Raw genomic sequence first — 16087 nt, 5'->3', positions numbered from 1 at the left:
AAAAATCCTGATTTAAACAGGGAGCTATTATTGTTACTGAGAAGACATGCCAATATAAAGATACAGTTGAATTTGACCTTTCTCTAAGAATAAAGCATCTGAATGAACTGCCATGAGAGCACTCGCTGTGCACGCAGTATGAAGACTTCTCAGCAATGGGCTGAAAAGTTGATAGGAGAATGTGGCGCTGATGTTCAGCACCTAAAGAGCTCTACAGAGGGCGATGCAACTGAAGTTGCCACTAGAGTATGTATGGGCTTTCTGGAACCATTCTTTGAGGTGAACCACCTTAAATCTCATTTTAGGCATTTAAGAAGGTACCTTGGATCTTACTGAAGACGATCAGATCTGGTGAATGGAGTTGTATCTAAAACAACTTCCTTTTTAGCTTGCTAATAAAACAAACTGGCCACAGTGGGTAGGTCTCTTCTGAAGACAGAAGCAAAAGAGAAATTTACGGGAAATTAATTCACCTAGGTCAAGTGTTAACAGCAGTGTGTTGCGTCTGGGGGATCTCAATGAGCTTTTGCTGCTTGTAATGATGGTTAGACTGTTATGAGTATTTAAGCTATGAAATTTTAAGCTTGCAAGCCTATGTCTATATGTTCTATGACAATACCCTTGTAATACAGGTGAATCTAAGAGATGAAATACACAATCTCTGTTTCTAGGAGATTAATACTAAAGATGGTGTCTAGTTTATAAGGAACGATTATAACAAAAATATTATTAAGACCAATGGACCAAAATCAAGAGAACACTAAATAAGGTATGATCAACAACAAGAACTGATTATACATAGATCTATAAGCATACCCTGAAAACTAATCTTCTAAAAGAAATAGTGGATGCTCTTTCAGAATACATATTTATAAATGGTTGGACAAAAAAAACAGGTAAATATACTTTAGGAAATCAATAATGTATTGGTAAATAATGGACAAGAGAAGCTAATTAAACTTTAAATCTGTAATTAAGTTGTTTCACTATTCTGTAACAGGGTTGTTTTATATATTAAATATGCTTTTTAGTTTATAAAGGCCCTCACACTTAATTTCTTTCTAAGTTTTTATTTCTTAACTCTTTTCAACAAATATACACCATAATGTTCTTACCTACTACTGAACTATCTAAAGTACTACCTGCAATCAACACTATGTTTGCGTTTTTTAAATAAGGTATGCTCAAAGTGGTGACCTAAAACATTACAGTAATTGACCCAATATTAGTCTGTGGAGCCCCACTATTTCTGGATATCTTTTTTTACTTAGATGTTTGGTTTGGAACTTATGCAATGATGCGCAAAACTAAGGAATGTTTACAGTAGTCTATTGATCCCAAACATGGAAGCAATGCTGTCAACACATTTCCTACAAACTGTGTTTTATGAAGTCTTCTAATATCTCCTGTTATTCTAACTTCCAAGATATGAATAGAGAAATTAGGACAAGGAGGCCAAAAGTCAGAAAATGGAAAATGCAGATTTAAGAATAAAATCCAACATTCATGAGCCTAAAGAAATGGACAACAGATCCATACCCCTGGGAAGTATAGAACTGGAATTTTCTTTAGTGGCTTCAAGAATGGCAGTCTTTGAAATTCAGATATTATCAGTCTTAAGAGTGTTACCAGTATGGGAGATGATGTCAAAACCTGTTCCCAGCATTACAGTAAAAGATCTAATAATTCAAAAGACTAAACAAGAAACACCAAACATCAAAAAATTAAACAGACTTTCAAGTACAATGTCTGCCTTGAACATAATGTTCATTTAGAGAATATTTCCTTCTCTGAAGGATGTGAGATATGGGAAATAATTGGTAAGAGTTTTCAAGTAAAAAATATATAATCATAATTTTCTCTTATCTCTGCCTGTGTTCTAATACAGGCACTCAGAAATTTATGGTAAGCATAGCAACTATTTTTTGTTTCTGAGAGAGGTAGCAGAGTAAGAAGGAGACATGATAATTGTTTCTTGAATGTTGAAGAAGCCTGAAGTCAAACACTTACTGTGAAGTGCCTAATAATTTGAAAATTCAGGTTAGAATTAGAAAGGAATATTAATCCTCTCATTTCAAGCTCTGAGATTTCCCTTTCTTTCTGCTTGACTAAGAGTTTCTGCCCATGGCAAACACATCATAAGAAAAATATGTTTATATCTCATGAATAAAACAAAATCTTTTAAAACCATGTGGATAATAGGAAGGGAAAAATAGGAGAGGCAAATATTGCGAAGTAAACAGGATACATTGTAGCTGGCATGCGTTCGGACATTTATAGTATAAAAAATCTGGCCTCAATTCTGTTATTTGGGTGCCACATTATTTTTATATCATTTACAATCACTGAACTGTGTTGAAAGAAGAAAAGCTTAACATCTCTATTTTCACTAAGGATGACCTGAGACTCAAAGGGACCAAGGAGCAGATGATCAAAGGCTGTCCTCCAAGCTGAAACAAATTCTTGGTTTTCATAACCAGAAATAATTCTTCAGTGAGTTCTGTGGAGATTCCTGGTCATAAAATCTAAATATGTACTGATTTTTTTGCATGGAAGTTTCTGACTTTTCTCTGTTATGTGGACAAGAGTTTTAATGTGCCTCTCATTATCATCTGAATTAGAATAATAAAGTTTTGCTAGCTAATTTTTGCACTTTTAAAAAGTGTACTTTGTACAGCAGGCTCTTGATATGAATTAACAATGAGATATATTGAAGAACTGAAGAAGAAAAAACCTAAACTGCGTAACATTTTAGAATTAACTTGACATTACACTCTGCACATATCTTATATCACTGACCCTGTCTCTTTATCAGCCCATGCTAATTGCTTTTAAGTGACTTCAAGGAACAGACAATTTTCAAGTGATGAATTCATAGCAACTTACTTGGCCCTTGTGCTGGGGTCCGCAAGCAATCAGTGCCAATAATAACAAGCCACAGCAATAGTAGTAATGGTACAACTTTCAGTATTGTGTTGAGACTCTAAGCCTGGTTTTCAACATTTCTAATGGCTTACTAGGTGTCTCACATTAGGACTGCCTATCTGCTAGAACTGCTGGACCTGTGCACTTGTGTGGACTTGGATTACCCCTAGGACTTGGTAATCCTTTGATTAACTGTCACCTCCCATCCTGGGTGCTGAAGACAAATAATGATGTTCTACAGGTGCGCGATTCTTTCAATTATTGATTAAAATAGCCCAAACAACGAATTTACATTAAATGCCAGACAGACAAAACTAAGACAAATCAAAAGAGACCGTCCTTTCCTAAACAGTTGCAAGCAGATAAGGGTATATTTAAGGCCAAATTTGTACACGATGAACATGTTTACATTGTAAGGTAATGAAATTTAAGAAAAATCTCAGCATGAAACCTTTTCTTCTGGCTGAATTGTGTTCAGTGTATCACAAATAACACAAGGTGATAGCAGCTTAAACCAGTAAAATACTGTTATCCCTATTCAACAAACTGTACCTATAAAACACAGGAAAACTTTGTGAATTTTTTCTTTTGTATTGCATTTAATTTCTTATTGAAAACAAAAGGCAAATACAAGCAGTCTGGTGATAAAGTAGTTTTTTAGACATTATTTTCTAGCATTTCACTGAATAACCCTGTTCCTTTAGCAAAGTAACAAGTACATTAGTATTAGAGCAAGTAATTTTCCTTGACACTAGCAATACTTAGTAATATTCTTTTAAATTAAGTACATACAGAATTTAAATTAAAATTCTGTTAAGGAGTTTAACCGTGAAAGATCAAAGACAGTAGCAATAAAAAAATAATTATAGATGTTACTTTAATTTTTCACCCTCCCTAAGATTCTTAGTGTCAAAAACTGCATGAAATTCATGGTCTTTCAAACCTTGATTACATTTTATTTGAAATCATATCTCCATGGGATATCAAAGTTAAATAATTTTCATTGGCCTCAATTCAAGCTGTTCAATTTTTTTAGAGATTCTTGGGTTAATGACAAGCAAGTAATTATACAAATAAAACACCAACTTTAAATTCCTACAGTTGAAAGGGAAGTAAATACAAGCAAATCATATGCTGCTTTATTTCTTTCTCAGACACAAAGAGAAGTTCAATAAGTTCAAACTCAAAAGGCTCCTGAGTGGCTGCAGCAGAGAAAAAAAAAATTACTTTTATATGGAAAATATTTCTGATGTCAACTGCTGACTTACCGAGCGTCTTTATTCCTGTTACTGTCTGCAAAGATAAGCTGTTGTAGGACACAAGCTTGAACTGCAGCCAGTACTCCACATGGGCCACCCTGAGGGGAATAATGGGACACTCTATGAGCAAAACAATTTGCACTGTTTGGTGCTGATGAAAACTTTTGCGAGCCATATGCTTCCACTGAGGCTTAAGTCATTCTTTCATCTCTCTCTTTCCATCCATGACTTTGTACTACCCTCTTGATGATGGGTTTTTTTTGCAAGCCAATGAAAATCATTGTTACTAGCTGGTATTGTGTTTTACACTTATTTTTCCTGAAAATGCCTAGACATCTGTCGTGACATATTGACATATAACATCAAAGGAAAGTTTTTAAAAATCAGATCTGCAATTATGCAATTATGTGGACCTATTGACCCACAGTCTACTTTAACTTCCAAAGAGAAATCAAATCTGACTGTTTTCCAAAGAGTGAAAATAAGCCTTGCTCTTTTACCTCCTCTGAGCATGATGCCTCCCTTCTAGAACCCATTTACATTACTTAACACAGATTTTAGTTTTATGTCTAGCCCTCCGTACGAGGCAGCTATCTCACTGGCGAAGAGAAAGAAAACAAAGGAAGTTTGAACCTTTCAAATTATTAATGTTAGGAAAAAATCACAATACCAGTAAATACCATATTAACTTTAAACTTTATGGAAAATAGATTTATAGCTGTTTTGAAAGACTATGAGATGGGGTAGCAATGTATTTCATTCTCCTTGCTTATTCCCTGCCACCTAGCCCACCATATGGCATGCCCAAGACCTGTTCCTATGGGTTAACTATATGCCAGACAGCTGCACAAGCTGTTCTGAGAAGTAAAAGGTATGCCCTCTTGTTGCCTAGAAAACTTCCTCCAGCACAAGTCTCCCTCCTTTATCATTCAGTTCTCTCCCAGATGGCTCATATCATATTATTTACTCAAGTAGTTTTCTGAGGAGACACAGAAAAGCCATCATTTGTCTGCAACACCTATGCATGAACGGAGCAGGCTGTGCAGGACACAAGACTATCACAGATACCACAATACCACACGTCACATTGTCAGTACTTGGAATTACTGCAACTTAACAGAGGATTCAGTATATTAAATCCCACAGATGCTTTCCCATGTGTCTGTCAGCACATGCTGCCATTCTCAGAAATGGGCTCATTCTTAACATTAGGAAGTCCATTACTTTAACACAGGTCCCTCATAAACCAGCATCTCATACTGGCCAACATATCAGTGCTAGCTTTGTCTAGCCAGGTAAAATAAAAAATAAAAACAACAATAAGGGTAAGAAAGTTTTCTGAAGAGTCTGTTTTCTGATTTTAACCCATGACAAAGTCTATGCTGTTGCTACTCTCCATAGCATGAGATTAACCCAGGATTACACTGCTGCCATATGCTACAGCTGCACCTCTGATTTCCTCTGTAGATCACAACCAGGCTGTGATGAATCAGTTTAAGATCTGTCAAACTCTTCTCAAAACCCTGGAGAAGAATTAAAAGTGCAGCCAGCAGTGCTGCATTTGATAGATTTGATAGCAATGTGATCAAGATTATCAGTTTAATTCTCTAGTTGTCTCAAGTATAGCATTGTCTAACAGGATGAGACCTGCAGGTACATGCAGTTATGCACAGTATGCAACCTGGAAAATAAAGGTCCTGTAACCAGAAATAGCTTAGATACTGATAACTTCCATTTTCTCATTTGTAATACGTGCATGCTACCTCTCTGGAATTACACACACAACTAATGAGTGAATAATCTGAAACATATTAAGGAAAAAAACCAAGGTTTATTTCAGTCCACAAGGGAAATTCTCCCAGTCAAAAAAACTATAGGAACCACTTTGAATATCTTCTTATAGCACCACAGAAACTTAACGTAGGAAAGAATCAAACAAATGTTCAGCTGAAATGAATTTTGGAAGTGAGGAGGCATATATTAACTATGTGAAATAAAAGCATCTAAGCAAAACACTCTGGTTTACCCTTCCTGTTGTGGAACTTGCAGTAGGAAATCTAATGGCCAGTGAGTTGCTAAAAGTGACAAGACATCCTTTCTCTAGCAGCAGGGTCTGGAAACACCAAAAATTTACTGTGCACCAGTAAACATTACTGCCATGATTCATTTTGGAGTTTAAATTAACATTTAATATATTTTTTCCTGCTAGGTTTTGCTTAAACATAGGCAGCTTTCTTCTGAGATAATCAGCCTAATGAAATATTTAACTAGACAAGGTAAGTTAATTAAAAATCTTAATGACATCATTTGTTAGCCATTTTCCTTGCCCCAAAGCTTCTCTTCCTCTCACTTCTGTATAGTACGTAACGGTCTACTTCTCTCAGGCCAGATAAAGATTTTCTGCATCAGCACAGAAGCTTGATGAGTGTTTTGTAACGAGCAGTCTGCTCCTTTCCTAGTCTTTACTGAAGTCCTCAGATCTTTGCTCTTAAGAGAAGAGACCTGATGCATGGATATCCCAGAAGTATATGTATGGAGCCACAGAGACGAAAGCATTAAGCTGCAGCTGAGGAGGATGCATTTTACGATGGATCTGTTTGACTTTGGAGGCAGCTACATATCCTGTGCCCTATGTGTGGTCCCTGGTCTGGGTCTATGCACTGACCAGCTGAGAAACCACACTGACCAACTGCATCCTGCATACAGAGTAGAAGGACAGTCTGAAGCACTGCAGTCTCAGTCCGTAAGAGTCAGGTGCTCAGGCAAGGTTGACAAGATAAACACCAGATGAGTGAGTCTCCCACTCAATGCCCTAGACCAAAGAGACCTTCGTTAGCACCAAAAATTTCTATGGATTGGAAACATGCTTTCCAGGCTGACCCTGGTCATGGTATGGTGGTTTTACCAGATCTGGTCACCACAGGGACCTGCTGGGGATTTTAGAAAGGGCCATCTGGTAGATGATGCCTAGGAACTGAAGAAAACCTTGTTTTAGGGAGGAGCTTGCATCTTGTGGCTGCAGTCCACAATTATAGAAACATGGCTGCAAAAGAGGTGGTCCCACCAGCAGTCCCAGTCCCCAGTCCCAGTAACACTGCAGGGGAATTTGTTCCCTTTTTATTTTAGAAATGAGCCTTATCATGTGACACCCATGTCTTTAAGAGGCAAAAATCTCCTTGTGATTTCCCAGGCACTGCAGGCAATTCTTGCTACATCCCCGCATTTTGAGACAGATCAAGTTCCACCTTAAGCTTATAAAACATTGCGCCCACATATCTTTTTTCTCTTAAACTCCACCCTTGATTTATGTGCTTTTATTCTTTTACCACCACTAGCTTTCAGCTGAGATGGCTTGTCTTCCTCCCTACAAATAACTCCCTGCCACACACACATTTACACACTTTCTGTAGCTACTTTAAGTTCTTTCAGAAATATTCCACCCATCTCAAGTCTTCTAATAAGATTGACAAGTTGACATCAACCAGAGATAACCAGAGAAGTTGAAGAAAGAGAAGAGTCTTTAGAAGACTTTTTTTTTTTTTTACTGCTGAAACACAGCCTTTGTAAACTCAATGTAAAAAGCAAAGATGACTTTAAGGAAGTAATTTACAGTACCTTTTTTTGCACAATGCCGTATTTTAACTGTGGTATATTATTAAATGTAAAACTCTGTATTTTCCATTCTTCACTGAAGCAAGAAAGACTAGAGCCAAACAAAAGATTTTTTAATTCCTAATAAAAAAAAAAGAAAAAGAAAAAAAAATTCTCATTTTAAAAACAAATCCAAAACACGGGTACATTTTCTTACAGTAATTTGTAGTAAAGAAAGGAGGAGTGTGGAAGGGTAATGACTAACTCACTATACCCACCCTGTTCTGTTTTATACATACTGTAAATAGCAACACCCAAATGAAAAGGAGCAATTTTTTCCTTTTCCTGCAATATTCCTTCAACTCATAATACCGTGTGCTGCTCAGCATCGGAAACTGTTTATGCAGATTGTCTGGGACACAGTTTCCCATGAAAGCATTACAGAATGTTGCCTTAAATGTAACAGCTAGAAGAGCAATGCCTACTAATGGTTACATTGAAGAGAAAAGCACTGTTGCTGGATGCAGGACTGAGAAAAGGCAGTTTTGCCTGTCAAAATTGCTGATACAAGATAAATGTTTCTCAAAAGTTTGACTACCGTATGTCAGATTGCATATCAGCATAAGCCAAATTCAGATCTTGGCCCTGAACAACTGCAGACCACTACTACTCAGGAATAGCTAAACTGAAGAAATTGCATTCATGCTAAAGTAAAGCTGAGTAAGTAAGAACAGACTGCTCGGTGTTCGTATTGTTACTCGGAGCTCTTCGATCTAGAAATGAAATTGGAAGGCACCCTTGCCATCTTTTCTCTGTTTTTTATTCCCTCTGTTTGAATGGGATGGAAAATATTAAAGGTATTTAATGGTTCCATCTCTGCTTAAAATAAGGACGATAAGCAAGGGAGAAACATAGATATGGGGACAGATACACACAGGGTAATAATAAACTTGTTCTGAACCACTGTCAATTTAAGGACTGGAGAATAAGCATGTGAATAACTCATTAGAGGCATTAATAAAATAATACAAGCTTCATTAATTAAAGCTGTTATCTGTGTTTCAAGTGGCATGCCCTTCTGGTATTTTTCTGAATTTTGGACAGGCATCCCTATATTACTTTTCCACTTGAATACTAAGTAAGGAATATACTCGGGAATGAATAGAGCACGTTAAATCCCACACAAACATGCAACACAGAGCATTCCATCACAGCTTTGGCTAACTTGAAGTAAAATAACATTCTCACACATCTATTCGTATCCACTATCATCTTACTTTTGCAAGAGAAATATCAATTGCCTTTGATACTACTTGAAGCATATACAGTGTTGAAAGATCCGGGTTCTTACTAACTTCTCCAGTTGTTCCTTCATCCTCAACATCAACTGAAAAAAAATAAATCATATAATGTGTTGGATTAAAAAAATTGCTTCCCCCAGCAGGCTCAGTGACACGGGTTCATCAATATGACAATTAACACTTTCTTCTCATGTGTCTTTATAAAAAAGAAAACACAATTTTAGCCAGGAAAGACAGATAAAAAACACATGAGCCAGCCTTTGTTTAATTACTTCTTAATGACTTCTTTACACAGTCTTACCTAAGAAGTTAATATCAAATGCAATTATTCTGAATCAATGAAGAGTTACAAAGAAGCGACTCATACACATTTGGTTACAGCTGCTCTGAAGAATACAGTGGCAAAAGCCAAACTGAAGCTTGACATAACTTACCTAATTCTAGGACATCTTTTATCTGGTCTTCTTTATAGCAAGTGGATGTTGGAGACTTCCTACATTAAAATTAAACAAAACATGAATGACTAAATGTTCACTTCTAATGAGAAGAGTTGTTCAAAGAAACAAAGAGAAATATTGAGTGTGCCCACACAAACATACAATTTTTATGTGTATATATGTATACACACACACAGAAAGGTGTGTAGGTGAGTAGAGAAAGATAATAAAAGAGGCACATAGCTAAAAACCATATTAATTGGTTTTCACCTTTAGCTTTTAAAATGTTCCATACAAAGAAGCTCAGTCTCACTAACATTTTTTTAATAAGGAAATAAATGATGTTAGAGCAAAAAAACTTTTTCAGTGGAAGAAAGCTGAACTTCAAGAGCTCATCAGTAAAAACTGCCAGCACAGGGCAGTATGCTGCAATTAATTCAGAATTTCAGTCTTCTTTCAACATCAGTTTCATTTAATTTCTGTAATTTCAGTATATGTCAGGTCCTGCAAGCTCATGTACAGGGGCATATTTTATACTGCCCTGAATTTCAAGTGAGGAAATTAATGGATATGTGACTGCCTCTGAGTTCAAAGGATCTGGACCTAAAATAAAATTTACATCTCTGATCAGGATCACAATGAGATATAAGTTAGTCCTTAAACTACTTGAAATATCCAAATAATGTAAGTGGGATTAGGTGTTAGACTAGCTTCCTTTACCAGGGTAATTTTTTTAATGCACTAATAGGTAGCAGTTGTCCAACTGCCCTTGTGGTTTAATTGTATATTAAATAAATAACAGGTAGAAAATGCATATAAACAACTACTAAAAGGACTAAGCATTTAAACTTGTTTGAGAAGTCAGAACTTAAATAGAATGTTAGATTTTCAGAGATTAGGTGGGTTTATTTTTCCTGTTGAATTGATACCAAAATGAATTCAGAACCAAGGAAAAGTTTCAAATAACTACTGTAAAAACATGGGAGATTTTGGTTGTGGGTTTTTTTTGGTTCGCTTTCTTTTTTTTCTTTTTTTTTTTCAAAAGAGCAATACTGCATCATTGGCCTTTGCTTTGGAAAAAAGGTATTGCATTGACAGTTCTTTCAAAAATAGTATGGAATAATTTCCTCAGCAATATTCTTTGTATGCATGATATTATTATAGCAACAACTGCTGTCATATCACATACTTTCCACTAACTTAATTTCCTTTTTCAGTGTGTGAAAGATGAACAAAAGCAGAACACAGACCTATCACATTCAGGACTTTTCCCATTTAAAAGCATTTTGGCACCTTTCTCACTGGCAGTCTTTGATACTATAAGAACAGAAACATTTTTTTCTCTATAAACAAGGTAAAGGATTTATGCATGAAATGTGGATGGCCACAATTTAAAAAAGATAAAATAGAAATGATTCACTTTGTTAGTAGGGATTTGAGGTAAAAATAAATAGGATGCCCAGCAAGTCAATATAAAAGGGCTGGCTGAGAGCAAATCTGTGTAGTGGCATAAATAGTATTGAGCTCTTGCTGAATATAGCAGTACTTTAAATGTGATACAGAGTTTCAAATAGCTGAGTGTGGTATATTCTAAAATACAATCAGATTTCCTCTTGCTTTCTCTAATACTGAATTTCAGTGGAGATTTCTTTCTGCTAGCTACCTGCTAGTATTTTCATCTTTCCGGGTCAGGGAAAGGGTTGCAATGACACTATATTTGCCAATAAAATATTTTTTAGCCAGGTACTCATGTCACAACTACACCTAAACATAGCCACAATCCACAATTTTGTTCTGCCTGAAATTGTACACTATTGCTTCTTGTTTCCTACAGAATAATGTGTTTCTCCCCAGGTCAATCCAATTCAATCTAGTTTTGCAAAAAGCAGAGCTCTTAGTACTTAAGAATGCAGCACTACAGGTTACAGCATACTATCCAGCCTCAACTGCTGCTTCAGGGCTTGGTCTCCTATAGGTACTGTATCATATCTCCTAGCTTCATTAGATGTCTTGGATACCTTAGAGTGTCAAATAGCACTATGTGCCTTTGTTTAGGCACATAGATCACTCCCTACATCAAATTAGTAGCCTTGATTCATTTTTGTCCCAAACACTTCTCCTCAGCAGTGTTTCATCTGAAAAAATCTGTAAAAGAAAGTCAAGTCAATTGTGGTATAATCGATATATAGCTCACGTGGCACCAGGGTTTGTAACATCATTGCTTTCTGTAAAGTCGAGAAGATTTTGGTTCTACACCCATTCCAGGAAGAACCAAGCCCAGGACGCAAAGTGCTTTGAATTCTCAAGGCTAGGAATTCCCATCAAGCTGAGGAAAGTACGGACATCAAAGATTGATGTAGGGTGTTTTTCGGTTAAGTGGGGTATTTTTGCAGGTGTATGTTCCTTCAAGGGTAACTTGTGTTTCTCAAAACGCTGTCAGGACATTTATTGCAATTTCCATTTCAGCAGATGGTTACTGTTCAGGAAAATTTATTGTACACATAAAACCATACAGTTAGAATACTGAGGAAGGGGGAAGTCATCCGTCATGGCAGAAAAATGGGACAGGAAGAAAATATGCTTCATTATAAACATAGTATACAGTACTTTCTCTAAATATTTGAACAGTCCTATTTGATCTTCACGCATTGCAGAAAACTGAATTTACGAAGAATAGCTGAACTTGCAGAGAAATCACTTCTTGGCACAATAGTGCATGCACATTCCACTATTTCCTATTTATACTACAATACACAAAAGGTCAAATAAACAAAGGAGCTTAAAAAATAAACACTGACCATCACTGGCTTTAAGATGACTGTGTTGGTAAAACTTATTTTCACTGCCACTGCCTGATTACAACAGCTTTTCTACAGGACATACATATTTTCTGCATCATAATATAGTGTCAGAAGGTTGCCTAGAAGTTGCAATCCTCCAGCCTTGTGCTGTTACACCATATACAGACACATATGTCATTCTTGGTACAGTAAGATCTGGGGAGTAGATAAGAAAATTTAGACTGCTAATGTCTGCAAAAGGGTAAACAAGGCCATTGTATGCAATGCAGCTTGCCACTGCTTTAGGGCAAAATTATAAGAACAGAATTATTAAAAGCAATTGTAAAGATGCAAAGAAAATAATCATAATGAATACCAGGTAATATATTTCCATAGGAAAAAGGCCTTGTCAAGAAGATTTAATATAAATTCTGACATGCTTGCAAGCCTGGTTGGTAACGGCAACAGAGCTCATACACTTAATTTCTCCAAACTTCTTTTTTAGTTAAGGCCTGCACCTGATTTGATTGGCACATTAGCAGTATGAAAGATAATTCATGAACAGATGGCTCATTGACAGACATGAACAAGGTAAATTAAAAAAACTTTGTCATTGAAAGAGTCATTTCTAATAAGCTCACACACAAATCTGCATCTGTCCTGCTGCATTTTAACTGTAGTGACAATTCAGGAGAAAAAAACACCTTTGCTGAGAAGGTTTGTGTATGGAAAAAATAATGATGATAATCACGAGTTGAGCTACAAGATGGTTTGAACTGCATGATGAGTTGGGCTCACCATGCTCTCTCACAGGCAAGAAACAAATATTTATCTCCAGCTGTAAAACCAGACCTACTATAATAAAAGTGTAGCTCATTTATTCATACTGTACTTTATCAAAAAATTTTCTGTGCAGCATTCCTACCATGGAGTTTTCAAGGAGCACAGTACCAACCACTTGTGTGAACTGACCATTACATTTAGCAACTCAAAACAGTTGCCAGCAAAATAAACAAGTATCAGTAAATTAAAACTGAGGGCTAAAATTCCACTAAAGATAGATGCTTACAAGATACCAGTTAAGAGACACTGTATAAAACATTAAGAAGAGTTCCCAGACTTCAACGCTCAATCAATTCACATCAGTGGAGGTGAATACAACCCTCCATTCTGTTTTTCAGGCATATGCACCCACTCTGCCTGGTTTTGGCCATCAACTTTTAGACCATTTATTTTTAAGGATGTGGAATTTTCAGGGCCTTACACTTCTTGTCAGAAACCTCAGATTTTTAACAATCCAACCCCCTGTAACTTGACAGACTTTAGCAAAATAAATTCTCTTCCTGAAAGCTAATATCAAGTGTTAAATTGGAAGAAGACAAAAGCTTACACTGAGGAGTAGTGTAGTTCTCTTATTTTATTATTAAAAAAGGTAAATACATACAACCGCCTAGTGATGAGCACCCATGTTGCAGAGAAGATTTTAATGCCTGGTAAAGTAATCTAATCTTAGGGAGAGTAACACATAAGGAAACAAAAATTCCCTGTACTACCTGCAAACAACTAATTGTTTTTAAGGAGCAGGTGATTTCTTATGCTGCTTCCTACCATGCTTTCCTTGATGCTCATATGTAGACACAGTGAAAGGAAATGGTGTGAAGCTTTATCAGTGATATACGATGTATATTGTCTGTTCTTGCTTTCCATTTGAGAAGATCTAGATTCCCTCTATGTCTGCATGAACAAGGCAAGTTCTCAACTGACTGAACGCATTTTAGGCAATGGGCTGGACCCTTCCCACTTTACATCCTTTCCAAAAATAAAGAAATTATACAGAAGCCATTTGTCATTTCCAGTAATTGCAAAGTGCTTCTTCCTATGGAGTGCTGGAAAAATACTAAAAGGGCAAATGGCAGCACACACAGATGTTATGTCGAAGGCTCTGATGCCATAAATCCATTGGCACAAAACAAAAAGTCACAATAGTTTATTACTTTTATTTTAGGTTCTTTTTTCCAGCCAAAGCATTATGTTATAAAAGGTGTTATGTAACTTGAAGGTTTTCACTGAGTGATTTGGCACCTACAATCTCTCTCTCTCTCTTTTTCTATATATGGGCTAGTTAAATCCATGTTGCCCAACAGTGACCCCATTTTGTTTGACAGCCATTCTGATTGCCAATTGCAAGAGCCAAATAAAGACTTATTCCCCGGCTGGCGCTAAGCACACTCCGGGAGGGTTTGGTTAGTCTCTCAGGGAAGGTGCCAACTGCACTATTCTTACTGTGCTTCCTGCCGACAAAGCCACACCGAAGCATTGACGAACACTTGAGATGACGCCATGTGCTTCTTCATGTGGCTTGTGGACAACGCCTGATGCTACACACAGATCACAAAGAAAGATGGAAGGAAACATGCAAAGGTAATTTACTATTAGGCTGCTCCAACTCTGCATTCTTTTCTGTTTTTATCTGAAATGTTGCACTCTGACTAAACTATTTCCTAGAAATGCCACTATTGCCCCATACATCCTCTTCCTCTCACAGTGGGAAAAAATTAATGAATTCCTCAGACATTGCTCATGCATACTGCATGTGAATGAGTATGCTGGCATATACCGAATCAGTTGGGGTTTTCTGACTGTTTATAACAGTTTATAACAATATGGCCATCTGAGCTCAGACCACATTTTGCAGAACACGCTATCAAGGTGATGAGTACTTTTAGGAACTGTTCATCATCTCATAGGATCAAAACTTTATTACTTACTAAAATGCCACATATTATTTTAGACAAAGCAATCTCATGTGACAGATTGATTTTGTATATAATAGTGAAATATTACAGCCCACTGGGCAAACAGTACAGAATTCATGACTCCTAGAAAACCTATTTTTACAACAAAATGCATAGTAGAAAAGACTGGAGCCGATCATATCTGTTGGGTAAATAATATACATTACATAACTTTGCTGGAACTATTTTTCCTTTGAGTTGGAAATTCAATTTTATTTAAAAAATACAATTAAAACCAAAATGTTGATTAGTATTCTTTATGAAATCTGACATTCATATATTAACTATAATTAGGCACTGTATTTTCCTGTTTCAGTGAAAGCCCATATTTAAGAGGTCAGCTCCTTCAGCTCTCTTATTTCTGTCATGAGTTCAGAATCACAGAATAGCTGAGGTCGGAAGGGACCTCTGGAGCTCACCTAGTCCAACCTTCTGCTCAGAGAAGCTTCAAGTAGAGCAAGTTGCTCAAGGCCATGTCCAGTCATGTTTTGAGTATCTCCAAGGATGGAGTCACCAAAGCTTCCCTAAGCAACCTGTTCCATTGTTTCCACTCCCACAGGAAAATATTCCCCAATCACCTGTATCATGAAGCTATCATCAGTGCAGTCCAGAGATCTCCTGGATTGCTTGTGTTCTGCTTATGCTGATGAAGTCAAATCCTGCACTGGACTTGCTGAGAAATTCACAGCCAACATTCTCTGCCAATGTTCCAACGTAAATCAGCACAGCTTGTGTCCAGGATAAAAATGTGTGAGAGGATCTTGGCAGTTTTTGGCATTCAGTCATGTATAACTGACAGGTATATAGGCTTGGTCCTCACATAGAAAATAAGCTCATTTATTCTTGTTAATAACAGAAAGTGTGAATATTTACCCTTTAAGGACCATAACACTTTCAAAATACTATTGTGAAATTCTCAGATATCTGAAAGAATACAAAACCCCTTTTTTTGAGGATTTTTTTGAGAAGATTAGTATTTTGTTTTCCTTTAAGGATCTC

General features: G+C 36.5%; 1 protein-coding gene across 1 annotated transcript in view; it reads right to left on the bottom strand.

The window, feature by feature from the left end:
* Nucleotides 1-16087, bottom strand: part of MINDY4 (MINDY lysine 48 deubiquitinase 4) — an 82418-nt gene that overhangs the window by 47733 nt on the left and 18598 nt on the right. The window contains exons 6-9 of the mRNA XM_040592964.1: nucleotides 9511-9569; nucleotides 9053-9162; nucleotides 7800-7916; nucleotides 4194-4282 (exon numbers count right to left, since the gene is read on the bottom strand). Of these exons, the coding sequence (XP_040448898.1) occupies nucleotides 4194-4282; nucleotides 7800-7916; nucleotides 9053-9162; nucleotides 9511-9569 (375 nt within the window). The remainder of the gene's footprint in view (nucleotides 1-4193; nucleotides 4283-7799; nucleotides 7917-9052; nucleotides 9163-9510; nucleotides 9570-16087) is intronic.

This window comes from Falco naumanni, chromosome 4 (assembly GCF_017639655.2).
Source record: "Falco naumanni isolate bFalNau1 chromosome 4, bFalNau1.pat, whole genome shotgun sequence".
In the NCBI taxonomy this organism is placed as follows: Eukaryota; Metazoa; Chordata; class Aves; order Falconiformes; family Falconidae; genus Falco; species Falco naumanni.
Note: the sequence above shows the minus strand (reverse complement) of the source record. Positions and strands in the feature narration are given on the sequence as shown.